The sequence below is a fragment of the Olea europaea genome, chromosome 9 (assembly GCF_002742605.1).
Source record: "Olea europaea var. sylvestris chromosome 9, O_europaea_v1, whole genome shotgun sequence".
Taxonomy (NCBI): domain Eukaryota; kingdom Viridiplantae; phylum Streptophyta; class Magnoliopsida; order Lamiales; family Oleaceae; genus Olea; species Olea europaea.
In genome coordinates this window covers 8,355,493-8,382,538 of record NC_036245.1, presented here as the reverse complement: position 1 = coordinate 8,382,538, position 27,046 = coordinate 8,355,493, and the positions used below count along the sequence as shown (strand labels likewise).

Genomic DNA, 27,046 nt, shown 5'->3' with positions numbered 1-27,046 from the left:
ATAATACACACTCGGTTTTACAATTAGTTCTCAATTTGGACAAGAATCTCAACCTATGAATCATTCAAAAGCTTCCTTCACCCTACACTGGGTAAAAGCCTAAAAGACACTTCGAATAATTTTCTACTGGATAAAATTTTTAGAAATAGATTTATCTAAAATTCTTATTCCAGAAGTGAAAAGAAAAAGTATTCCATGGTTTCCCTGTTGATGATGTAGCATTTTTACACAACTTAACAGAAACACACTAAACTTCGATCATTGTGTCTGCAGAATTTAGCTGCGGCAAAATCATCCCAGCAAATCATAGAACAAAAATTTTCACAACTGCACAAATCCACAAGACCACAATGTTAACTGTAAAAAGTAATCCCAAAGTCAAATACACAAGACGTTAATAACTTCATTTAAAATTTCTTTCTGTAACAATTCACACTTATACTGAGCTTTCTTTTACCAATTACCATTACAATATCCAGTGAAACAAAGTCAAAACTGATATTTGAGAGGATTGCGTGTATCAAGCCAAATATACAAGATGAGGATTACGTCCCGAAACAACTAGAAAATGCTTTACAATTTGCTTACTTGGTCGAGACATATTCAACAAGATGATAAAGTGGAGAGGAAGGGGATAAATTCAGTGAGGTCGATGCTTACTAAACTAACAAGATGTCCTCTCCATTGTAAGGTAGTTTAAACCTCGGGAGCCTATGGATGCCGGCGATTCCTGAAAAATCAAGCAAATGAAAACAGTTACTGTACAAATGCAATTGTGTCAACATTTAGTTCTTCAGGACAATGAACACAATAATTCATAAATTGAAGCGAAGATTATATTCCCTTGACTTATAATCAGTGTAACATCTTTTTATACTCCTTCCTCTTTAACATCTCTCCTATCCTACAAAGCCAGTAACTCTTTCCAGTAATACGTACTAGGTGAGTTTTTTCAAATAGTCCTGGCAGGACGTAATATTCATTTTTTGGCATAAAATGCACATTATGAACCATGATAAGATGCAGGTAGGTTATGCATGACCATGATCATATAAACATGTGTGTGTATTTTTTGGTGCCAACAATTAAGAATTGTTTTCCCCTACTCGCTGCATCAAAAACCAAATCACAAGCTTCCAATAAAAAAAGAGCAATTCTAGTAAGATATGTAATATTAATACCTTTAACTAATTGTATGTATGTATGTATGCATGCAATTACAAATATGATGCCCCCTTTCTAGTTTCTATGATATTAGAACGAAGCATTATGTGGGAAATACTTTTGAGTGAATTAGTAGCAAACTAGCAATGCATACTAATGAGTTTCTAGTATATTTATAGGTGTAACTAGCAATGCATGCTAATGAGTCTCTAGTATATTTATATGTACCATATTAGACAAAGGTCATTTCAAGGGATAAAGGACTTCAAGCAAAGTTCGCATTCTGAGGTTCTATCAAGTTCATGGCATGAGTATTTAGCATTCAAATTAAAGATGTGTAGATGCAGGAAGTAGAGATTTGAAAATGGGGAAAGTGTTGTCAATGTTCCTCACATGAGGAGCTGCTACTTTTGTTTTACTAGCAAAAACTGGTGGTTAGTTGCTGAGAGTTTGTAGTATGAACTTTTCTTCATTTGTAATCTTCACCCAAGTATAGGGTTTTGGAAATTTAGGCATAGAAGTGCCTAAAGTATAACCCAAAAAAATAACAAAAAACAGGGCTGTTCATTCACAGGGTTCAGACCTCAGTGGCTTTTTCATGTTCCTTTCTTTATCAAACAAGTCAAACATGAACATATTTCTCAGTTCATGGAGTAGTAAATGAGATAAGCCAAAGGCAAAAGAATACACAAACCAAACCCACAATTGCTCATATTGCGTGATCGTATAAACCAGAAATTTTATTTTGACATTACAAATACTAATTTCTTTGGTCAATCACACGAACTTCTAAACCCTAAAACTTTCTCCCAAGCCCTAGGCACACATCTATTGGTACACGCACTACTAATAAGATTTTCAGACCAATCGTCAAAAGCTAGGACAACGTTAATACAATATAGATTGTCGAAGCATGAACTTATTCACCTCACTAAAAGTGAATGAGAACCATTGACGGCTCCTCTGACAGCACCAACACGTCTGTTTCTTTGATCTTGTTCTTTGCCATTGCGCATCGCTGCAACTTCCTTCTCCATAGAAGCTACTTCTCTTCGCATTCTCTTGGCCTCAACTTCCATTGCCTTGTTCAATGTTTCAACCTTTTTTGCCAAAGCCTGAATGATTTGCACACCAAAAAGGCCCATCACTCAAAGGACAGAGAAGAACGGCGGGGGGGGGTTATAGGTCATACAAAAAATACAACAAAAAGAACACGGGAGCAAACCTCAATTGCATCATCTTTATCTTTAAGGCTTTGATCTTTGTCACGGCAAGCTTTTTGCAGAGTTAAAACCTCCTTCTGCAGCATATCATACAATGTTCCAGAAACGTAGTCTTCATTTTCCATTCTCAATTTTCCACTGGAAGTACTCTCATCCCCATTCTCCAGGGAAGTAATCCTTCCATTAATTTGAGTCTCTTTGCTGATACTGTCTGGTTGATCAACTTTCTCGTTTACATCTGAATCCAGCTTATCATCTACCGCTGGTCCACCGCCACTATCAAATGAGCTTGACAAATTCTTTGCTTGCTGTAACGATGCATAAGCACTACTTGTCCGGGATGACCCAGATTGAAAATTTGCTTTTTTAGATAGAAACCCATTGGAGGATGTCCTGTTCAAATTTTCTGCTCCTCCAAAAGACTGCCTTCTTGAAGTCCCATTGCTTACATTTCCTCCCCGCAATGACACACGGGAAGTGCCATTTTGAAATGCTTTAAGTCTTTCCTCTAAAACTTTAAATCGTAATAGGTATTTTTCCTATGCAACAAATCAACAAAGAGGATAGTTAGATCAGATGAACATTAGAAAAACAGTTATGACTTATGGGAGTAAAAAAATCTGTTTCCTCACCTTTAACTGGGCTTCTGACTTAGCTGCACGCTCTGCAATTGTCAGCTTATCTTTCAGGTGGTTCATTTCTCCCTGTGAAGGTTATCCAGAAAATTGAAACGATTAGATGGTGGCTGAAACTATTGACTCTACTGCATCTATTTTTGGATTACAATTCCATCTGGAGTCTCAAGTCAATCTCCACTTTCTTAAAACATACATGTCTTCTGCATGAGTTTCTAAAGCTATTCCACTTTAAAGAGAAGGATCCTACAAATCATTTCATGCCATATATCAGCTATCATACAAGCTACACAAAATACCCTTTTTGGAACTTATTAAGTCATTGAACTTGGGACAGAGGACTAAAATGGAATCTGTAATATGATAGATAGTTCAATTCTCGTGCTATTATTAAGTTGCAAATGTAGAAAGTAACCTAGCCAAAAGCAATAATTTTACAATCAAGCGTGGAAGCTAAATTATCTGCAAGAAGGACCTAATGTCTGAGCGATCTATGCAATTCACTATGACATATAGGATTACGGATTACAAGAAGATTTTTATCGTAACTATAGAAAAAACTAATAACATTTAAATTCTTCACTAGTTCATCTCGGGACAAAACCAAAAAGATGATTCAACCTTGTTGGATTTCCTCGACAGCAATGTGAGTTGTTTTTCAGTCTTAATTATCTTAATAGTTAATAACAGAAGTATCAAATTTCAGAGAACTTTTATAGCGAAAATGATAAAACATGCCTGATAGAATTTCCTTTCTTCAAGCCACTGCTTTACTGGCATTACTTTGTCATTGGCATCTTTCCAATCATTTGCAACAACCACAGCAACACGATTTGCAGAAACCTTAGCCCGAGCTAGTTCACGGTCTAGAATCCTTTTCTCTTCCTGCATAAGCTTTGACTTCTTAAGAAAGGTTCATCATATCAATAGATACGGTATTAAAAACCAGAATTATCCTTGTACATTTATTTCCTGCACTTTCCGCTGGTAATCACGTACAGCATTGGCTGCAGCGCCACCAGCCAAAACAGCCTCCTCAAGCTCACGAACAGTTTGAGTTAGCTTTTCAACCTCAGAAACCTTTTGCCTATGCATTTTGTCCAATATCTTATTCTCCTCCTAAATAAAATCAATTTGTGTAGCATAAGAATCTAAAGCAACAGCCATTAACTATTTTGCATGCTTTCATCTAAACAGGAAAAGCTCTAAAACAGGTAACCTGGCATATCTCGATTTGTTTCATCAGCTCTTGGTTTGTGTTCTGAAGATCATCAACCAAGGAAGCTTTTGCTAAAGCCATCTGAACTGAACGTTCTGCTTCCAACAGAGCAGCCTCCTTAGATTTAGTAAGCCGATCAAGTGCTTTGTTATCATCTTGTAGCTTTGATACCTAACGAAATATAAGTTCATGCAAGGCAATTAATTATAAAACTAAAAGTTCATTGATCCTCAGCTTTAAAGTTCGATTTTAGCATTAAAATTGCAGAAGGAAATGTCATTAAGTTGATAAGTACCTCCGACCTTGCCAGCTTCAAATCAGCCTCCAGTGGCGCTATAATTGCCTCGATCGGTGGCATCTCATCATCTTTCTGCGCAGCATGCACCCTTCGAAGTGTGGCTTCAGCAGCATGTTGTGCGGCCAGAGCTGCTTTTTTCTCTTCATTTATTTTCTTGTTCTCTAAATTCTGAAATATTTTAAGTAACTCAAAATTACATTATCAGCATTTATTTCAAATCTCAAAGTTCTGATTTTGCTTTTTTGTTTTTGAAAGGCGGTGAAGAAAAGGAGCTGAAAATAGCAATTGAAAGCCAATTCATGAAAACTTAAACAACCTGACATGTACCTTGCTTTCAAGGAGAGCTTCTGTGGCTTTTAGCTTTTCATCTACTTTATTTAGCTCGTCAGTTAGCTGAAAGAGAATTAACATGAAGAAATAGTAAATAAGCTTTTCTGGATCTATATTCAATTTATTTATACATATAATCAATTCATCATAAAACAAATAGCTAAAACAAGTAAATAGGGAGATTTAAAGAACATAAGGCAATTTGTGTAAAGTGACACTTCAAAGCATTTGAACCAATTAATAGAGATATTTAAATTGACGTACCTCTTCAACCGCCTTCTCTCTAAGGCGTTCAGAGTACTTCAAAGCCTTTATTTCTGTATTAGCCTCTCCCAGCGCTCTATCTTTAACTGCAAACTTGAAACTTACTTTAATGAGAAGTCCATTTAATTTTAAATTTTAATTTTTTGTTCTAAAAAGCAAATTAGTATGAAGTTTTTTTGTGAGGCTCTTTCCTTCATCAAGGGGGCGATTGCTGCTTCAGGCTTTAGATAATAATAGTGCACAACTTAAATAGCCACAAAGTTATAATAACAAAAAAATCACCAAAATTCATGAGGGGCAGAAGCAGGTCCAATAATATTGTACTGAAGAAGAAACCAAAAAGAAAAGAAGGAAAAAGGAAAAAGAATGGACTAAAACACAATATTCTTCAATGTAGTATAATGTGCTCTTTGATAGGCCAATAGACGAAGCAACTAGTTGACCAAAATCATTGAAGAGAAGATTGAAATGCTAAGCATTAAGGGAAAAAAATTACTTTTTCATGTAGGCAACTTTTTTATCTCCGGTATTTATTCAACATAAGTTTTGCAGTTTCTGTTTTATTTATTTAGACACACACTCCACATCTAATGGGCATAGTTATGAAAATCTAAACCAAACGCCTTATGACACCTGTAAACAACGGATAGCCAAAGAACAGGGTATTATTACACAATAAAAAACCTGCATATTTAACCGGGTGATTTTTCTCTGTTTTTGCCACCAACCAAACCAAACCAAACCAAACCAAAGATGGTTGTAAATTTTAATATTTTCTAGACTTTTAGTTTCATAATTTCAAGGCCACATCCGGGTGATAACTAAAAGGGAACAAATTGGTTTTGTGAATCAATAATGTCAACCATAAAAAATGGTATAAGATTAGTCATGGCCACTGACATCGTACTAACAAGGTCAAACTATAAATCTCAAAGCATAACAAATACAAGGATGCTTATTGCTTGACAAGAGAACCATGACACCTCTTTAAAATGGGAAATGATGTGCCTAGTCCATTATGAGGGCAAGTGGAGAGGGACCAATAAATTTGTTTTATTGTTCACAGTCAGCACACCCACATGCTGTCCAAATTGTTCTTTCCAAGCTTTCCTTTCTTGATGGAAATTTGTCTTCTAAGGCCAATACTACACGACATTGTCTGCATGTTTGGAGTCTTGCCCAAATTCCACGTCGTTTCTCATTCCATTGGAGGAAAAAAAAATCCTGTGACCACCATCACACAAATGCAGTTGTCCCAAGTCATGTGCAATGGAATCAATATTTTGAATTTGAATTTCAACAGAACACATTTAATCCTCTCTCTATATGTGATATCTACAAAAGCCAAGAACATAAATCATCACATCTGCAAAGGTAGCTTTAAAATTTGAATCTTAATAGGTCAATTCTTTCAGGTCACTGTAACAAAATTTCAAAAATAACTAGTAATTACATTATTTAAAATATGATAACATTATTATTACTAAAAAATATGACAACATTTAGCATATTCATACTGAAACTGAGGAAAATTCTCCATCGTATATTTAAGAATTAAACAATATCAATTCTCCAATTAAACGTCAACCATTTCACCCCAAAAGAAAACAAATCAAAAAAGAAAAAGAAAAAAAGTATTCCAGAAAAACAAAAACCTTCGAATATAAAACAGACCTCGTACTTCATTCTCAAGGCGAGTGAGCTCCACACGCACCGGATCGGAGCCATGTAATAGGGTAACAATATCATCCACCTCCGAACCAGCTTGATATAAACCCGCCGATGACTTCTTCTTCCCCTTCAACGGAGCCGATAACGTCTGCCTCTGCTGCTGTTCCGTATCTCCACCGCCGTTATAATAACTTCCCATCCGATCACAAAACACGCTCACAGAATCCCAATTTTTTGGAGATTACGCTAAATTATAGGAATTGCTGTTCCCTGTCTCTATGTGTATATAAATATATTTATATATAAAAAAAACTTGAGATTTGAAGTGTAAGTATATAGAGAGAGAGAGAGAGAGAGAATGAAAGATCACTGTCAGTTCAGTTCTTCTGTAGAGAGAAGGAGAAGGGGCTGGGTTTGCGTTTATATAGAAGAAGATTAAAGGGGGTTTAGGCGGGGTTTAAATTAGATTAAATTAAAGTTTTTGTATTTCATGAAGTTATTATTGGCTGTAACGCAGAACACCTAATACCGTGGGCCTGCACACGTTTTAAAGGAAGATATTTCTGGAGCTAGAGTTGTTTAATTATTCTTTTTAATTAGTCAATAGAATTGGGTTAGACAAGTTTAAAACATTTTATTAAAGTCTCCCTCCACGATAATTTGATATCCAACGGCCACATTTGATTAACGGTCACTGCACACACCATTTTTGTGGTCCATGTACAAAAGTAGCCCCAATTTACCGTTGCAATTGCAAAATGGACACCACCAAAAGTAAATTTGTTAAAGGAGAATTTTGCAGTTGTAGCCCCAATTTTGCAAGTATCCACTTTTGAACTAAGAGAATATTGTACCCATTGCTGCTATGTTTTGAATCGAAAAAGTAAATTGAACTTTTCCTTTCCCTCGACTCCAATTGTTTGGTGGAATGTTATTGGTGCTGAAGTTCGTCTTTGCATGCTTGAATCAAAGTTGAAGTATCGAGCAGACAATATAGCTTATGTCCATCACGAGAGGAATTGTGGTGGGTTTAGCCTTGAAGTTTGAGTTGCGATTAGGGGTGGCAATCGAGTCGAGCGGCTCATCGACTCAACCGCTCGGCTCATTGGCAACTAGGGCTCTTATTTGGATAAGCCCGGGCATGAGTCCAGCAAGCCTACTTGGTAGGCAAGCCGAACCCGCTCGGCTCGTGGGCTCACAAGCCTAAAGTTCACGAGCAGCTCGTGGGCTCGAAAAATAATTGGAACGAAAGATTCAAAAAAAAAAAAACTCTTGAACTCGTGCTGGTGGATCGAGCCGAGCTTGGGCCTTGAGCATGAGTCGAGCTCGAGCTTTGCTCATGTTTGAACGAGCTTGAGTTCGACTCGTCCCTTTGCCACCCGTAGTTGCAATGGTGGATGTCTGGAAGATATGCACATTATGGTTTGGGATACCTAGCGAAGAAGATAATTGTGTTTTTTATTTTTTTCATTTTTAATTAATTAAATGTTGAATATTATTTTCCCCTTCCTTAAAATATACCTAGCGAAGAAGATGATTGTTTTTTTATCTTGTTTTTCATTTTTTTCATTTTTAATTATTTTTAATTAATTAAATGTTGAATATTATTTTCCCCTTCTTTAAAATAATTAAATACGTGTCAAACAATGATCCTTTGATCAACAACTTGCCTTAAAACGAATCCTTCCAGAGGCACTTCTACCACACATTTACTCACACTTACTGAAGATTTTGTGACGTAATTGCTACGATTTAAAGGTTTGAAATTACGGAGCACATTTTTCTAAAGTTTTGGAACCTCAATTTCAAGATTTTGAATTGGGAGTACATAAAGATTTTGAATAATTCTCACTACTACGAAAATTTCACGTCTTGGTGAAAAAAATATATCCAGTTGAAAAGTAAATTATTCATTTTTAACATAAATAATCTGCTCTCCGAGTCATCCAATCAAGACCAACCAAATTTAAATTATTATTAGATAGAGATTGTTGGGGCAGGTGTCGTAGGTTAACTAAACATCTCAACTTCAGTGTCATTTGGCATATGAGAACTAGCGTTGTTGGGGTTGGAGTGCTCTCATTCTCAGCCTCTGTTTGGTTGATAGAGGGACTTTAAAATTTATTATTATTTTTTTTTAAATTCGTTCCTAACAATATGTATATTCCCAACAAAATAATTTTGTGTGCCGATATATAATTTTTTTCTAATTTTTAACCATGCATTCTCCAGAAAAAATATTTTTCTTAAATTATATTCCAAAAAAAATCTACATCAAGCAGGATCGTAATATATTTATTTACTAATTCTATATTTGAAACATTTTTCTCATTCATATAATTATTTATTAAGTCACAAAATAAAATTTGTGTTAAAACTCTGTTGATCGTCAAATTTTTAAAACGTGTCATTTCAGTAACCAAACTCCCTTTTTGATATAAATGAGAAACTTATGACGTATCGAGTTTAAGTCAATATTCATGTGTTTGTTATTATATAAAATAAATGTTAGAGCATCTCCAATAGTGCTCTTTAATTTAAAATTTAAAGAGCTTCTTAAGAAATTTTAAAAATAAAGAGTCAAATTTTTTGTACGACTCCAAAATCAATCTCGATATTTGTTCATTATTTTGCCTTCTCCCATATACAGTTATTGTTCATCATTTTCCCCTCTTTTATGTAATAATAAACGAAGCATTGTATAGAACTACATTTCGAAGTCAAATCTACTATTTATGTTAACTTTAGAAGATAAATAATGTATTAGAAACCTTGAAAAGATATGTGTGTCTCTAAAATAGAGAAAATGAGGATAATAAGGATTCTATTGAAAGTACTCTCTTAAGGTGTCTAATAGTGTTGTTTGTGAGACCAATTGTCTAGAGTTAGATGACATTAACAATCGAAAAATGCCTGGTCGACTTCTAATTTTATTTTGACAACACTCGTATGAGTATTGTAACTCTTTCAATTAACTTTAGTTTAAATTTAAACGAACATCATTTTGACTGATTTTTGTCAGTATTGTTATTGGGTTGACATGAGTCTTGTATTTACTAAATCAAGTGATGACTATGTCTCAAATTTCAAGAATTTCATAAGCTTAGAGACCAATTATTTAAAAAGAAAAAACCCAATAAACTTTTTAAGGCGTTGAAGATTGGATTTATAATTGCATATGATTAATTAATGTTAGAAATTGAAGATTAGAATTAGTGTGTGTGGGCATCATGGCAAGTAGGGCAGGGTGGGTGTGGTTGTGAAGAGTAGAGAATGAAAAATGCAAAAGGTGATGGATTGATGGGTAGCGAAGAGAGAAAGCAAAAGCAAGACAAGAGCACATGGGGAGTGGGGAATTACTAGGAGAGAAAGCGTAGGAATGCACATGCGATGGAATGCGATGCCTTAAAAGACAAAGCGTGAAGCTATCTTCTACATTTGCATCGTGGGTCCGCATATCTATTCGATTTCCCTTCCACATGAGCCCACGAGCGGCTTGACCGAGCAGCCGTTCAAAAACTTTTTGGGTTTGGCTCACACTTGGACTAGTTCGAGCCCGAGAAGCTAATGAATCAAGTCCATATGAGTCTAGTGGGCAAACCAACGAGCCACTAGGCCCAACTGCCACTGCTACAATGGTCGATGTATTGTTGAGACATGAATGATTATATTTTGTTTGACTTACATGTTTAATACGTTAAATTGAACTGTATTTTATATTATCGGCCTGTTTGATCATCATTTTTCAAAAATGAGAATGAAAAATATAACCGTTACGGAACGCACACAAAAGATAGAAAGTCAAATATAATGATTTGATATAATGGATAACGATCATATTTTTTAATTTTGTAGTCAAAGAATGGAAATCAAACGGGGGCTATATGTATATTGCCAAGAAGATAAAACATGTTGGGACAAAACTTCATCGGCAAATTCAATCTTGCAGCAATCGACCATAACAAGTTGCAGTTTTCTGTTAATGTCAAAATTTTGAGTGTTTCTTTAGTTACTAATATGAATATAAAATGTCAAAGATTGTTAAGTTATGAAGCTCAATTATTTGCAATGTGCAAAATATGAACGCAGATCAACTTTCAAGTAAGGTTGCCATCGAGGTTGAAAGATGCAAGAAGCCTCCTTCGGCCGTGTAGGGGCCAAACCTCTCAGACCAAAATTTTATTAAAGATAATATAGAAATTCTACACTTGTAATTTCGATTTTGCCATAATTTTCTCATAAATAGATAGTCATCATCATGATCTTGTATTATCGTAAAAAAATTCGAGAGAAATTAAAGAAAATAGGGTGCATATTATTTCTCTTGCGTGCTTTTTTACGTCTTTATTTGCTTAATACGAAGGTATTACTCAGTAGGGTTTTTAATTCTCAACAAAACTCAATATTGTTTGGTGAAGAGCTTACAAGGATGCATCGCACTATCAAAATTTGGGTGTAACAGTACGTGACTCAAATCATTACCACCAGACATCGCAAGTGAATACATGATTTCACTTTTGAAATTTGACAGTTATGATTCAGAGTGGACCAACCTGCATTGAAAATGAAAGTTCAAAAGGACCAGAAAAACATGATTGAGGACTCGTGTGCTTTATTTTGGAAATTTTGGGGACTCAGGCACCATATTTCCATACAAGAAAGACAAGCAGAAGGTTCAAAATACCCAAGTAATCAAACAAAACTAGATAATGAAAAGAAAAGGCTAAATCACAAGATTGCACAAGCTACCTACCCAACCAGTAAAATCCAGAAAATCAACAACAGCACAACGCATACCCGGTATATATGTATAACGGATCTCAGGAATTTATCCGCCAAAAGGGTTCCATATAGAAATCACTTAGGCCAGAAACATTCGAAAAAACTTTAAACGATCTTGAAGCATCATATGGTTTGAGTAAGCAACAATATTGTTGTTAAGGGATAAAATCTTACATCGAATCAATTTATAAGAGTTTAAGCCACATCTCGTACTAAGGTTAACACTTTAAGATGAAACCCCAAATCTTAATATGATATCAAAGCGCATTAAGTTTCAACAAGCAATTCAATACGATTAAGACACATCGAATAAAAATGAAAATATTGACCAATTTATAAGAGTTTAGACTACTTTTCCTAACAAGGTTGACCTTTTAAGATGGAATCTCAAATCTTAATATTACGCATCTTAGTTCGGTTAAGAGAGTAAATTATCATCCAACAGAATATTTAACCAACGTCGTATAGCTTCATACCGTAACCGTAACTTCTACAATTGTGATGAGCAACACAAATGAAGCATATATAGTTTAAGAAATTTACTCGTACCTTACTCGACTAATGAAATAGGCCAAATACACAGCATGCAGATATGCATCACCAAGACGAGGGAAGAGGGACGGGGAAAAAAATATTGCAACACCTAAATAAAGTTCCCTTGTGTTATATTATTGGGATCAAATATCTTTACACATGACCATCACTACTCGACTAATATTTTTCTGGGCTTTAGTAAAGAACAACACAATTGTGCTATTGATTCCATCTCTCCTGATCACAGAAATAACATAAAAAATCTTACTACTAAACATATTTTACATGTACTAACAAGGAAGAAACAACCTCACTGCATTTTACAAGGACTGAAGGCTCCGGCATTGGCCATTGGTTGCATAGAATCCCCCCCATACGGAGAGGTAATGCATATTCTCCTTTATCTTCGTTTCTTAGTGTCAATCTTCAGCTAATCACTCTCGTGGCCTTGCAAGCCATAGAGAACTCAGGGCTCGAAGCCTTGAAAAATAATCGTGTAACAAGAGAACAGCACGTGCTGATTGTCTGACTGTCAAGATACGATGCATTTGCTGGAACGTTTGTTGCCTCAAGTTGTCCGCCTAGTCAATGTCAAGAAAGAAAAAATCAGTTACGAATTTCTACAATATTTTGCTTCAAAATGCCACTTAATTTTATGCAAGACGTGAAAAGTTACATAATGACCTATATCTATGCAAGAAACGAAAATGTCCACTCCCCATTGACAACCAAAGGAATACTCAGATAAGTCAAAGCTCTCATGGAAGTTACTAAATTAGACAAGCCCATGTGCAAGAAGAACCCAGCCGGCGGCCAGGCCTGTTTCACTCATCTTCTACTGCACATACTATAGGAAAAACACAAGCAGCTTGGAAAATCACGAGTAATCATTACTCATTAGGTGTATGATAAAGTTACATAATCTACTTTCTTTTATAAATTTATAATCAATTACAAAATACAAACAGAAAAAAGCAATGCAAAAAGGGAACGAGGACAAGTACGGCCGACTCAATGAAAAGGATATATTACCTGATGCAGAAAATCGTCAAGAGTCCCCAATTTCCCCATGGCCATTGCCATCTGACCCATATAATTAGCAACATTTGACCCTTCAGGTACAGATGATCCATTGGCCAATGTTTCCGCTAGAGATTGCTGCAGCGCATCCATACCTTGTGAAAGGGCATCTTCAGCTTGATGTGATAATTGCTGCAAACTATAGATCCGTGCTAACTGTTGCTCCGTCCATGGCTCTAGTTGATTCACAATAAGCTGCATTGTGATTGAATGCCAATCAAAAAACAGAAAACAGAAAGTTGTGAAGTGTCTATATATTGTCTTGGATACATATATCAAAATTATTTTTGAATCATAAATTTCTTCATCAGTGGGGAAAAAAAAGCACTAATTGGTTTACCTATTGCACAAATTGAAGATATGTCCAAGGGAAAGATCTATTATTGACGCCTTAATTAACAAACCTATGAAACGTGTAACAATAACAGTGTAAAATCTTGAAAACAAACAGTAGCCTAACATCATTAGGGTCTAGTTAGCACAATGTTGGACCCTACATTCAAAATGCCAGCCCAAAAACCAAATCACTCTAAATATTGATGTATACCATAGAAAAAGGGCTTTCCTACTCTGCTTCTGATTTGTCAGATTATTAGGAAAGAGTTGATACGAATGATTTTGATGCTGAGGGATCGATTGAGAGCACGAGCTCAGCAGCAAGAAAGAAAGCTCCAAAACCAGTAAGGACAGGACGGAAAGGAGAAAAGAACAGCTATCACTTCATAAACTCAGATTTACCAATGCCCTCCCCGGTCTAGTTAGCACAAAGTTGGACCCTACATTCAAAATGCTAGCCCAAAAACCAAATCACTCTAAATATTAATGTATACTTGCTATAATTTTTTTATAAATATAAATAAATCTAAATAAATCTAAAGTGATTGGAAAATGGATATAGAGTTAAAGAAACAAGTTCTATCTAACAATTGTTAGAGCAGTAATTCTTATGATCTGCTGGTAGATTTCAGGAGGACAACGTGTTTATAAGATAAATGTAGAGAAACTAAGGATGTTGATATGGATGTATGAAAAAATTGAAATGGATAAAAAAAATATAAGTCAAGTAGGAGTAATGACATCATTTGAGGCTAGACTAAGGGAAGGATAGGTCGAATGGTTAGGACTTGCCTACTTAAAGAAACACTAATTCACAAGAGAAATGGATCTCAATACGAAGTCTAAGGTAGACAAGAATTAATATTACTTCCCCAAATTGTCTTCCTTTAAAATAAAACTCTTTAATTCTCGTACTCATTTTCAACCACACATTCACATAATAAAAAAAATTTGCATGTAAACCCAAAAATTTTTCCCTTTTAATCACTCATTCTCCAAAATATCACCATTCAAACCATCATTTTTTCGAAATAATGGTCATTAAACAGAGCTTAATATTGTTGCAAAAGATTTAATTCCAAGGACATTTCAACAAAAGTAATGATATATCGAATAAAGTGAAAATCAAAAATGAAACAAACTCACAAAAGAAAGCAGCATACAATTAAAAAGACTCACCTTGAGAAGTTCAGTTGGACGAAAACCACCAATCCACATAAAGCACCTTTCTGCAGGTGTTTTCCACATTCCTGACAAGATATGGAATACATCTGCCTTGGCTGCATTACCTTTCAATGTGAAAATTTCATTGAAATGTGTAGTCACATTGTCCACAATATTACGAAGTTCAGTGTCACTTGCATGTGAATTGACTGTTGTCCTCAGCTCATTTATCAGTTTGTTTTGCTCTTCCAACCACCTTGAGTATTCCACATCAAACGCCAAGGCCCCTGTATAAGAAAAGATAAAAATAATAATAATAACGAAATAGCCCAATAAATTAAAGCAAATAAATAAGAGAGATAAAATAAAAGAAAACAAGCTGATCAATTCGCAACATTAAGCATAATAACTTTAACTGTTGTTTGTAATGAATATTTAACACCAAGAAAATAAAAGGCAACAGTAAAATCATGGACAGTCAGTGCCTTGTACAATTGCCAGTAAATTTTTATAATTTTCTATGTCCAAGTACAACCAATCCCTGTCAAGAACTTCATCTGATCACCATGCGGGATTAGTTTTTTCTAGGAGACGTGTCTTTTCACAAAAAATCCCCATTTCCCACTATACCAATCAAATCCAGTGGAAAGATTTGAAATCAACAAAAAAAAAGTACGTGGACCTGAACTATTGGAATTTTCAGATATTAAAATTTGTTTGGACATGAAATTGGAATAAAACGATGAAATCAGCACCTCAAGCATCCATGTTCGTTATGAACTTGAGCAAAGCCATCGAATTCTACGTCAAAAAACTAGACTGCCTTCAATAGTGTTGCAGGTAATTTATGTAGACTATCTTTAAAGCAAATTGTAACGATTTGAAAAATCATTTTATCTTCACTCTGGTTTTATCATCCAGGTTTCAGGAAGGAAAAAATAAAAAAATAAAAATAAATCAATAGGATACGTAAAAAAATACCATACCATTACCACTGCCAGAATGAGATTGATCGCCAGTGCTTGAGATGAATATACCCTACATCAAATAATAACTAATTTTACTAAAGAAATACAAAATACTTCTAAAAAATAACATATTCGTCAAGTTTGTAGGGAATGAAGTCCAAAAAGAAATAAAAACATATATAGTGCATCTATTTAAGTCGAACCTGCTGACGTGCCCGCTGCAGCTCCTGCTCTAGCTGGCTTAGCTTCAGACGGCTATTCTCCAGCTGCTGTACATAGGCCTGCAAAGTTTTAAAAAAATAATAATGATAAAATAATCATTCAATTCAAGATTCTCATCAAGCTATAACGTTATCTTATCCAATGCAAAAGAACAGATTAAACATGAAGAATACCAGTCAAAACTTAAATGACAACGCAGACACCTACTTTTTTCCTCAGTCGGCTTTTCCTAGCAGCTTCACGATTTTGGGCAAGTCTTCGAAGTGTCTGAACATCATGACATAAGAAAGACAATAAACACATTGTCCTTGAACTTACAGAAATAGAGATTAGTTTAAACGTATGACCTTCTGATCGAGGCGCTTTTCTTTTGATCTGTCACTGGAACCGGAGGCTGTAGCAGCTGTGGATTGACCCATTTCAAACTGTGCAAGGAAGAAACATGTTCATCAAAAATGGTGAAATGAGAAATCTTTTCAAATAAAAATTCAATTCTCCAACCATTTTTTCAGCCAAGGTCTTTCATTTTTTGAGTGAAATAGCATAATTGAGATGCAATAACTTTAATTATGAAAGGTTTGTGGCTAAAGTAAGTAATAGGCGTACAAACGCACTCTTAGAAGCCAAAAAAAAAAAAAAGGAACAGCAGGATTTAAATGAGAAAATACCTGCTGATTTTTTTCATCTGGATCCACATCAGTTGAAGTATCTGTATGGGAGCTGGATTCTGCCCTGTTGGACTCTTCCCAGTTCTCATGTTGAGCCCCAGACACAGAAACCGGATTGAGATGCGACTGTATTGCTTGAGACCCCAGAAAAGAAGGGGGAAAACTTGTACTGGTAGAAGCAAGAGACTAAATAACCAAGAGTGATAAAGAAATCAGAAACTGACAACAGTATTCAAATTAAAAAAAAAAAAGAGAAATAATAATGGTGAAGAGAAGCCAAATTACCTTATTAAATGTGAGATTAGGACCCCCCAATTGGCTGGTTATAGTTGGATTAAACACTGGATCTACATTAGGATAACCAGTTCAGATGATATAAAACAATGTGACTTGGTCAATCCAAGTCAACTCTGGAAAAAATGCACTCACTAGGTATGCAAACACACCTCTTTAAATACTATTCATGTCGAGGTTTTAGATTCATAGCAACAGTACATATGCTTATAATTTAAACAGATAGTCTTAACTAAGTGAGTCTTGTACCTCATTTCTCTACATTGAGAACTCAACTGTCCCAGAAGAGACATATAACATCATATGCATTGTCTAGTAGCATGTTTGCATATGACAGTCATTACATTGGAATTCAAAATTATGCTAACGTTAAGTGCAAGGACTTGAGCTTTCACGGTGTTTGCTCCAGCTAGACCAATTTATGGCTTCCTCCCCTCCCCTCGCCTCCCCGCCCCTCCCACCCCATACCATATCTTCCCGTACCTTTTTGTCTTGCCCTTCTTAGCCTGAGTTTCCATCATCAAACTTTAGTACTAAATGACCTTGCAAAAATATTATACTTCTCTCTCCTAAAGATTTGAGACAGTTTGGAATAAGACTGCCCAGATCAAGATTTAAACTTGCCCATGACCTTTTGGAAATGCTATGGCAATTTTAGAAAGTTATGAAAACAGGTGACAACGTAGATTTCATCTAATTAGAGCTTAGTTCACTAATTCACTGTAAAGTTCAGTCTGTCATTCATTTTCTGTCAACCCATGCTTCGTAAGTCACATCCATTGACGATTAGTCAACAGCTCAAAATGTTATTTCTTGTAAATTGTGGAAACTTTCAATAATTAATGAAGATAAAACACTGAACAAAGAATATGAACACCAGAACTAACGGTAGATAAAAGAAAATATTTATGAAGCATACTGCGATTGACATTAGCAGCATCTCCAATCGGGAATCCAAGATATTGCTCAAGGACCCCAAAGTCATTAGCTTGTGAAGATTGCATTGTATTCGCTGCTGCTTGCCTGCAAGCCACAATTGAACTACCTAACAGTTAACAGAATAGTAATCTGCATAACTCAAAATTTTTATCAGTTCTTGAATCATATGGTGGTAAGATCTTATTACATTTTCTTGCAGCGCAATCCTTGAGTAAATCACTGAAAAATTTTGGGGTGTGACTGAAATCTTACAAAATGGTGAAAATAGGTAATATAACTCCTGAATATACATACATATAAGCACGATTCAACATTCAAGATTTCACGTAGAAGTCATGATTTTTTCCTGTTCTTTTCATCAGCCAACCTCATAATTATAACAATTTTAAGGGGAAATATTGCAAAACTTCGTAATTTCTAACTGGAGAATGAGCGAATATTCAAGGTATGGAAAAAAAAATTGTAAAGAAAGTTACGTGTGATTGGAAACTGGCGTCGAAGAGATGAAGCTTGGTTTCCCGGCAGTAGCACTTCTTTTTACCTTTGCACCACCTTCAACAGTTGTACTACCCATAAATCACCATCACCTCCTCGGATATTCAAAATCAAAAATCTTAAAAAACAAACCAAGAAGGCCCAAAAACTGAAAGAAATTAAATTCTTGAAACCCTTCTTACCCAGAAACTTTTATAAGACAGAATCAACTTGGACACAACATAAAATTACAAGCACAAATCGAACCAGCAAAATATACACCCTTTAATAATCAAGAACCCCAAAACCCATAAACCCTTTTAGCAAAAACTTCTAAAAAAGGACAAAAAGGAAGATAAAACCAGGACACAGAAAACAAAAGACTGCTTAAACAACTGAGCAAAACCAGCTGCTGAAAGATTGGATCTTTTTGACTAATATAAATGACTTCTTGAGAGAGAGAAACTGAAATCATATACTTCCTTTAATCCAGATATTTCTTCGCCATTCAAAAGTCTCTGATTCAGCATAAAATTCAAGGGTCCTTGTTATGGTTCTTAAAAAAGCTTTCTTTTTTGGTTTTTAGTACTTACTTTATTTATGCATCTACGAAGATAGAGGACGTGACGTTCACATCATTCCAAAATATGCGTTACTTTCATTTTTCCACTTTTCAAAGCATTTCCATTTTCTATTACTTTTCTCGGCTATCTTTTTATATTCATAGTTCAAACCCTTATTTTTAACTTGAATTGCACTTGAGCCTATGAAGTCTTGAAAAGTTACAGTTGACTCTCAAGTTGATGGGATCTCTCTATGAAAATCGTTGGAGTTTGATTATAGATTTAGAGTTGATTTTAAAATTTAAAAGGGTAAGATAAATACATATACCTTGGGTAAAAATTCTATAAAACTCATTTTATAAATTATGTTTTTAACAATACATTCTCTCGATAAAATAATTTTTTAGCGACATTCTCTAAAAATATCAATTTTTCACAAAATATATTCTTAAAAAAATCTGCAACAAACAAACTCATAATAATATAACAAAGATGTAAATATACTAAACATTGACTCTTGATTCATTTCCTTTTCCTAACATCAGAGAAAATAAAAATCTATAATTTATTATAATGGAGATTATTATGTGTGCAAATTATAGTTATAAAGTTCGGCATGATCCAATCGGACAGAAAATGGGCATTGGGCAACCCAAGCCTATGACCAAGGCCGGATTGTCTAAGTTAATAGGTCAACCACTAACCTGATCAAGATATAATATTTACACGAATTTGACGAAAGTACTTGCATATTATTCTAGTGAATTTGTCTTTATATAGTATACAGTGAGCTAAAGAAGAAATACACAATTAGTTCAATTTGTTGTACATAGCAGATTTGATTGGCAGAGTGATTCTTGCTGAATTCCCTAAGAATTGATCAAATTCCTAGTTAATAGGCAGTTTTTGCAGTCTTAGAAGAGTTCTATTTTGTCAAATAGGATCCTGTTGTCATTTATGTGCTAATAATATATATATGATACCGTCAATTGTTATCTTCAAATATTTTTTGAAAAAAAAAATTATAGTCTTAAAAACGTAAAATATGATTAGACAGTAAGGTTAAACTTCATTTTTTTATGAGCATAAGCAAGTCCAAGAGTAAAAAAGCGTATAAAGCGTGTAATTAGATGACAAGACCAAATTTCGCATCTAGGCACCTTTTTAGAACATTGCATTTTACTAGAATTTTTTAATATAAAATAATTAATTCATGGATTTGTTATGGCTTGTTTGACACCCATTATTTGAAAAATCAAAGAGTTTTGAATACTATTTTTGGGAAATATATGATTAAAAAATAAGAAAACTTTAGTGATTTGTGTATAGAATATTTTATTGTGTAAATATGTGGTAAAAAATGGTATTATAGAAAATAATTTAAATTTTTAAATGTTGTCAAACAGGGGCTATGGAGATATTATTTCTAGTGTGTGTGTGTGTGTGTAATAGCTACTAAAATGTTCGTACATAATAGAAATCTATAGTATACAAAATTTTAAAATTAAATGTCAACATTATAGTAACAATAAGTTTATAATATCAGTAATTTATAAATATAAAAATAATTAGTAACAATTAACTTAAAACTTTAATTTTGTCATGCAAAATAAATAAATAAATAAATAAATTATTCTATGAAATATTTAAATAATTTCCTAAGCAGTGACCCATAAATTCAATCAATAACTCAGCAATTCAATCGTTGATCGATTATCTAGTACCTTGGTCAAGTCAATGTTTAGATCAAGTCTAATAACAACTAAGATGATGCAAATGATCTTTTGCTAATAATTTAGTTAACATTAAATATGAAATTAAAAAATTAGGCCAATCATGATCACATTAGTCTATATAAATTCTAAAGGAGATAAACAGAGGGATAAATGGTAAGACTTGACATTAGGGATGTAAATGAGTCGAAGGTCGCAACTTGGGTTTCGAGACATTTCCGGTCCAAGCCAAGCCGGGCTAAAGTTCAACAAAACAACAATGCTCAACTCGAGATTCAGGCTCGATTTTTTTTAAGTCTTGAAATTTGAATTTTCTTTTAATGATATTAAAAAAAAAGACTTATATAAGCTGCCTGTGACATTGCTACCAGTGTAAACAGGCAGCTACATGCAAGTAGCACAAGCTATATACAAGCAAGCTTTGCATACAATGTGGCCCATGTATCACAGGCCATTTTGGCCAACCGTAAGGGTTGTCCCGTGCAAGGTCAATGCTGAAAAATAAGGCTTGATCTTGTCGAGCCTCGACGAAGCCATGGGCTGTTTGAGTCAGTGAGCCAAATTAACATCCCTACTTAACATATTATTCGTATGGTTTTTCTATCTCTCAATTCCTTATTAACTTGAGGGGCTTTTACGTGATGGGTATCAGGAGTTAGATAAATTATTTTTCACTACGTACCAAATCTAAAAAAAATGCTATCTTGCAACTCAAATAGTAAGCAGGATATATTATTTCTAGAAGTATAACTAAAAATGTGCTAGAGTGGTATACTAAATTTTGAATAGGCTTGAGTGGTTTAAATTTTCCTTTTCAGGGTGCACTGCAAAGACTTTGCAATTAATAAACGCTTAACTTTTGACAAAATTTTAGTCCTCATCATCACGATTATAAAGTTTCCTTAGAGACAATTTTGACATAAGCTGATTGTGTTTAAACTAGACTTTTTGTACCGACAAATTGTGTTTTCCATTTCAAAAAGCCTATAGGCCCGTTTGGTAGGGATTTTTTGCCCCAAAAAATTGATTTTTTGACCGTTATTTTACTATTCAAGCCATAATTTTTTACTTCTTTTCTTACATGTGGATCCCACTTTTCTTCTAACGGTCAAAAAATCAATTCTCAAAATCCCTACCAAACGGGCCCTATAATTTCTCTCAATGCTTGTTAGACGCATATTTTTCTAAAATTATTATTTTTTCAAATATATTTTCAATCATACATTTTGTAGGATCTTAATTTTTTCACTTTTTAACTACACAATCTCAAAAAAATAAAATAAAATAAAATCACTTAAAAAAACTGTGCCAAATAAGTTTAGTTTTTTTGAACAAATGTTATGTATATATATGACCATTGCTAGAAGCAACACAACATTAGCGTAATAAATAGTGGTCTGCCCTCTGCGGCATAGCTTAGTGGTGAAAAGAATAGGAGTGAGGTTATCTCATACCTTGCTGACAGCCGCAGTGTAGGGGTTCGATTCCTGAAATATGGAATTTGACTTCTTATAGGCGCAGTGTACAGGCAGCTCTTGTTCCTTAACCTGTTGGGGCACATCCCACGGTTTACCTCCCTCACAAAGCTCTAGGGGCGGGGCGGTGGGGGCCTCAGGGTTGGGGTTCAACTTTTTTTTTTTAAATAAATAGTGGTCCATAATAATAAATAAAATTAAGTAAGTGGGCACTTCTGCAATTTCGAGGTCTTGAAGGGTTCTTTGTTTATTTCTATAAAATATGTTTTAGACAGAGTCCGAATACAACAATTATTACCAAATTTCCTTTTCCTCTGCCGCCATTGAGGAACATTGACCCGTAATCTTTTACACGGGGCAAATGACCATCATACCCTTTGCACCATTTTGGTTTAAAGAATATCCTTACTCTGAATCTTTATGTGCCCAACCAAACACGGCGTAGGGAAGCGTTTGGAATCATTGAACTTGACCGAACTATATGAATCGATTATGTAGGATTTGCTGTGTAATCTTATTCAAGATGATCAGTCTAGAGTTGAGTAATGTGAAAGTTAATATATTTTTAAACTGTGACAAATCCAAAAATGTTGAATTAATATATTTGTACAGAAGAAAGTTTCACAAAAGATCGATAGAATACTCTCATGATATGAGGCTCATCGTGAAAAAAATTGCCAAAAAAACCCCCCACGAACCCTCTATGTGTGTGTTCTGACAGGCTTCTGTGAAGAAACACTCTATACATCAAGCAAAATTGAAAAATGTTAGTGAGCCGAGTCAATGGTCACAATAGCGAGATCGTATATTAATATTTAATTAACAAATATTAAAAATTCTTCAATCAAAATATAAACACACTAAAACGTAAATATCATATATTTTGATCTCGTTTTCTAGGATGACATGAACAATAGATATCGAACCCACTTGTGTACATGTAAACAAATTTCAACACGTATGGCTAGATTGCTAATCGATAATAACTCCGAATTTAGACGTGAGAGGAACTTTATCACACGAGACATATATTTGGGCTATGGCAATATATATTGGGAATTATGTAATAATAACCAATCGTAAACAATTCAAAGAAAGCCAAGTAAAACTAAACTCTAACAAAGCAAATATATAATCCACAAGAGAGAAGGCAAAGGCTTACCTTAAATGTGTTGAGTTGCATTACCCTTCAAATGATACAAGAAGGGGATATTTATAGTATTATATATGAAATTGTATCTGTTGGATGAAAATACATGTGACTGCATCTCCGGAACCGAAGCGTCCCATCTTAGATATTAATTCGAATTTATTAGCCCGTGACGCATTTAATGCTCTAATAGAGAGCAAAATTGACAAGATTTTGACATTCCACTCATTACAAAAGTCACATCCATCATTCCAAAAGGATCATATATAAATTCAAGACCTTCATGCGTGGGTTGTCAACTGTTGTGGTTGAGCTTCGATTTTGACTTTCGTCGAGCCTCGTCACTTCGGCAATCAGATGAACTTAAGGCCCGATGTAGCTTCAAGGGTTTGTTCGTTAACATGAGATTGCTTCAATCAATACGACTTCTGCTCTTCGAATATAAAGGCTTCAATAATCCACGTGTCTTCATTGCAAGGGCTTCAGGAGGTGAGTTACATGGAGCGTATGTGGTGGGGCATAACAATATACGTAAAAAAAATATAATTCAATACAACCTAAAATAATAAGAAAAAATTCATGATACAATCTCATTTCATAACTATAAGCTCAGACAACTGTATTTTCTGAGTTTTCATATTTTGAAAGAAGTAAAAGATTGCCTCATTCTTATTATTTTAAAAAATATATATATTCTCGAGTCATTCAACGAGTCATCTCCCATGCACGACCGTTCCAATAATCCTTATATCTTAAATAAATGGTAATTCAAAGACTTTAATTAGCCGTATGGCAAGAAAAAATACGAGTATTAAATACAGAAAAGCCACACACCTAGTATCAGATAGGCTTCACAACAACTAGACAAAACTATAGTTTTGCTACAGGTACACTCTGGTTGGAATTTCTTTAAAGTGGCCAATATTTTTGTCCTTAATTTTAGCAACACTTAAAATAATCAATGACGCAAATTTTGACAACACAATCCCAACAAAGAAGTCACCAAGAAATATACAAATAGTATAATTCACAAAACTATGGGATCTCTGTAGATGACATTGATATTTATAATAACTTGACTAGAATTCCCGGTAAATACTTGAGTAACTAAAAAATGCTAAAGGAAAAAAATTGTTTGCAATTTTATAATAATAATAATAATAATAAAGTGGAAGAATATTTTCAGCAGCATTTTCGAAATACATTATTCTTCTCTTAATTCGCCCTTGCCACCAATTTAAGGACATAGTTGGGCCATAAAGATGCCATGTTTTGATATCCCTTTGCAGATTTATTTATTATTATTATTATTATTTGAACCTTTGGTGAACAAGGAAAATTAGAAGACGCAGGCTTGAAATAGAAATAGGAAAACGATAAAATCCAAAATTTACCCGACCAAGTAGAGTCACCATCCTTCTTCTATGGAACAGCTTTGCCCAAGAACTCCAAAATTGTGCTCCAAGCCCACTTGTTAAAATACAAAAAAAATAAAAAATTTATATCGGCGAAGCCAGCATGGGCAGCCGCTGAACTTCACCCGGCGTTGGCTTCACTACTATTTCTAGACATAGTTCTAAAAAGTGTCAACTAAGATCGATTTTTTTTTTTTTTTTTTGGTAGAAATTTTACTCGATGCTAGTAATGAACTTTCCTTGAATTTAGTCAATTGATAATTGGAATCGAGTGAGCATTTCTGTAGCTGAGCCAAACAAATCCACTTCTTGTGAAATCGAGCCGTGAGTATTCTATTTATATATATATATAGGTCAAGACATCTAACTTCCAAAAATCATTTTTTTCCCAAATTATTTTTCAATTAAACATTCTTACAATAAAATAATTTTACACATAAATTAAAAAAAAAAATTCTACTTTTTAATCATGAATGATATTTCAATAATATCAATGAGTTCACAAAAATTAGTCTTGTAGTCTTTGTTCAAGGTCATATAAGCTAAATAAAGATGAAAGAAAAAGAAAAGAAATCTATTATATGCAAATTTCACTACTGAAATTATTTCCTATTAAAATCAGTACGAAATATGTGGAAAAGTTATTTTTAAAAGCTACAAATAAAGAATTACTTTCATAAAAACTAACTTTTGCTAATAAAAAGGAGTTTAAAAGTAACTCTACCACTTTTTTAGCTGATGCTCAAGCTGTGTAATTAGTTTCTAGAAAATAAGCTTTGTAGTAATAAGTAACTTTTAAAATTAATAAATAAATAATTTAAAAGTAAAATTTACTAATCCAATATACTAAACATATACAGTATACTGCATAATGCTCTTTAGCGTTTATATGTTTGGCCAAACTTAACAGAGTAAAATTTGTTGTCAGAAATAACTTACTTATTTTCAATTTAACTAATAAAATTAATTATATTTTAAATTTACTTATGTACATTTAAGTGGACTTCACAAGCTTAATTAAACATGAATGTATGATTGGGAAGATTAATTCTATGCAGTTTATGCACGACATATACACAGTCAAATGTTCTATGCCCTTGTTTGAGTATCATTATTTCCATCAAAATACATTTTTCAATAGTGATTTGACCTCATTTCAACTACACATTATTTATTAAAATAATATTACACACAAATTCAATTTTTTTTTCAAAAATTTAACCACACATTTATCATCAATATATTATTCAAAAAAATATAATAAATATAATTTAAAATTTCTAAGATATTATCCAACGTTGTACATATGATTCATCTATAACCTTAATAAAACATGCACAAGTAACTTGCACTTCTTCACTTAATAGGATTATGTTCAAGTGTGGATTGACACCATATGTCTATATAAATAGCTTCTAGTATTATTATTATCATCATCATTATTATTATTATTATTATTATTATTATTATTATTATTTTGGTAACAAGATATAATCATTTCTAAATCTAGCGAAAAACGGTTGCATAAAAGTAAAACAAATTATCTCAGTTGTAATATTCCAAACAAGACATACAATTTTTTTTAGTTATACAAACGACATTACAAGATGTTTAAAATTCTCTATATAGAGAGTTATTACTTCACCATTATCTAGTACTACATAAACCTCGTACATGATTTGTATGAACATCGATGTTCATTTCATTACATAGGGCACATCAAAGAGTTAAGGTTTGGCCGTTGCTTCATTTTGTTTCATGTAGGCTATTGCTTCTTGAGAACTATAGCAACACCTGCATCCTGTCCAGTGATAATAACCGCAGCAGCCCTATTTACATGGCCCTCGTCCACCCCATCCCCCGCCACCTTCGCCCCAGCCACCACCGCCCCAACCACCCCACCCGCCTCCACCCCATCCACCACCATAATGATCTTTATCATGAGAGACATCTACACATAATCATTGCAGATAGAAGTCATCCTAAAAGATATAAAACTTGTTTGAAATATAAAAGCTAAGCAACTTAATTTAACATCATAATAACTATAAAAGAAATCATGTTAGATTTCGATACTAACCCTTTATTTCATCTTGAGATGTATCATCCGCAGTAGCTGACAAGATGAATATACTTGCAAAAAGAAGACCAAAGACAATAAAAGTTTTCAATGTCATTTTCGCGGACATAATTTCTTCCTACTCAATATGAAAAGGAAGATTTTGAGGATGGAAATTATTGTACTTTCCTTGGTTATATTTATAGGAAAGTGGTTTCCTTTTAATAATTATAAAATTGTCCCATATCATTTACTCAATGTAGTTTGATGTTAAGGGTTTTGATATATTTCAAAATCTTATCCAATAAGAAGATGCAAATTTAATTCCCTTTGCTATAAATTTTTGAATTTTCATCGGTGCAATCTTTTTGTTCTGCTCTTTTTGA

At 33.9% G+C, this 27,046-nt stretch overlaps 2 protein-coding genes across 6 annotated transcripts; both read right to left on the bottom strand.

Moving 5' to 3' along the window:
* Positions 1-479: 479 nt before the first annotated feature.
* Positions 480-7,197, bottom strand: LOC111399558 (microtubule-associated protein 70-1-like). The gene is made up of 11 exons (XM_023026956.1): positions 6,808-7,197; positions 5,134-5,219; positions 4,867-4,932; positions 4,537-4,707; positions 4,242-4,412; positions 3,986-4,141; positions 3,761-3,907; positions 3,020-3,091; positions 2,390-2,926; positions 2,092-2,279; positions 480-730 (listed from the first exon to the last, which is right to left on the bottom strand). The coding sequence occupies exons 1-11, from the start codon at positions 7,001-7,003 to the stop codon at positions 712-714; spliced, it is 1,809 nt and encodes a 602-aa protein (XP_022882724.1). The 5' UTR covers positions 7,004-7,197; the 3' UTR covers positions 480-711.
* Positions 7,198-12,230: 5,033 nt separating this feature from the next.
* On the bottom strand, positions 12,231-18,828 carry LOC111399557 (transcription factor TGA2.2-like). Of its 5 annotated transcripts, none has more exons than XM_023026952.1 (11): positions 18,268-18,828; positions 17,772-17,893; positions 16,844-16,905; positions 16,559-16,744; positions 16,238-16,315; positions 16,098-16,157; positions 15,872-15,949; positions 15,693-15,738; positions 14,716-14,987; positions 13,153-13,395; positions 12,231-12,701 (listed from the first exon to the last, which is right to left on the bottom strand). In XM_023026952.1, the coding sequence occupies exons 1-11, from the start codon at positions 18,363-18,365 to the stop codon at positions 12,555-12,557; spliced, it is 1,392 nt and encodes a 463-aa protein (XP_022882720.1). In that variant the 5' UTR covers positions 18,366-18,828; the 3' UTR covers positions 12,231-12,554. The 5 variants fall into 5 exon arrangements, with proteins under 5 accessions (XP_022882720.1, XP_022882719.1, XP_022882721.1 ...); XM_023026951.1 differs by having other exon boundaries at positions 15,687-15,738; positions 18,268-18,827; XM_023026953.1 differs by having other exon boundaries at positions 15,687-15,738; positions 17,772-17,875; positions 18,268-18,826.
* Positions 18,829-27,046: the final 8,218 nt, after the last annotated feature.

Excerpts from the sequence above, each read along its gene's own strand:
- LOC111399558 (XM_023026956.1), bottom strand. The coding sequence starts at position 7,003 with ATGGGAAGTTATTATAACGGCGGTGGAGATACGGAACAGCAGCAGAGG. Across the intron at positions 4,933-5,133 it reads GAGAGAAGGCGGTTGAAGAG|CTAACTGACGAGCTAAATAA; the intron begins GTACGTCAATTT and ends ATTCTCTTTCAG. Across the intron at positions 4,413-4,536 it reads TGAAGCTGGCAAGGTCGGAG|GTATCAAAGCTACAAGATGA; the intron begins GTACTTATCAAC and ends ATATTTCGTTAG.
- LOC111399557 (XM_023026951.1), bottom strand. The coding sequence starts at position 18,365 with ATGGGTAGTACAACTGTTGAAGGTGGTGCAAAGGTAAAAAGAAGTGCT. Across the intron at positions 16,906-17,771 it reads TGCTGCTAATGTCAATCGCA|ATCCAGTGTTTAATCCAACT; the intron begins GTATGCTTCATA and ends ATCCTAATGTAG. Across the intron at positions 12,702-13,152 it reads TTGACGATTTTCTGCATCAG|GCGGACAACTTGAGGCAACA; the intron begins GTAATATATCCT and ends GACATTGACTAG.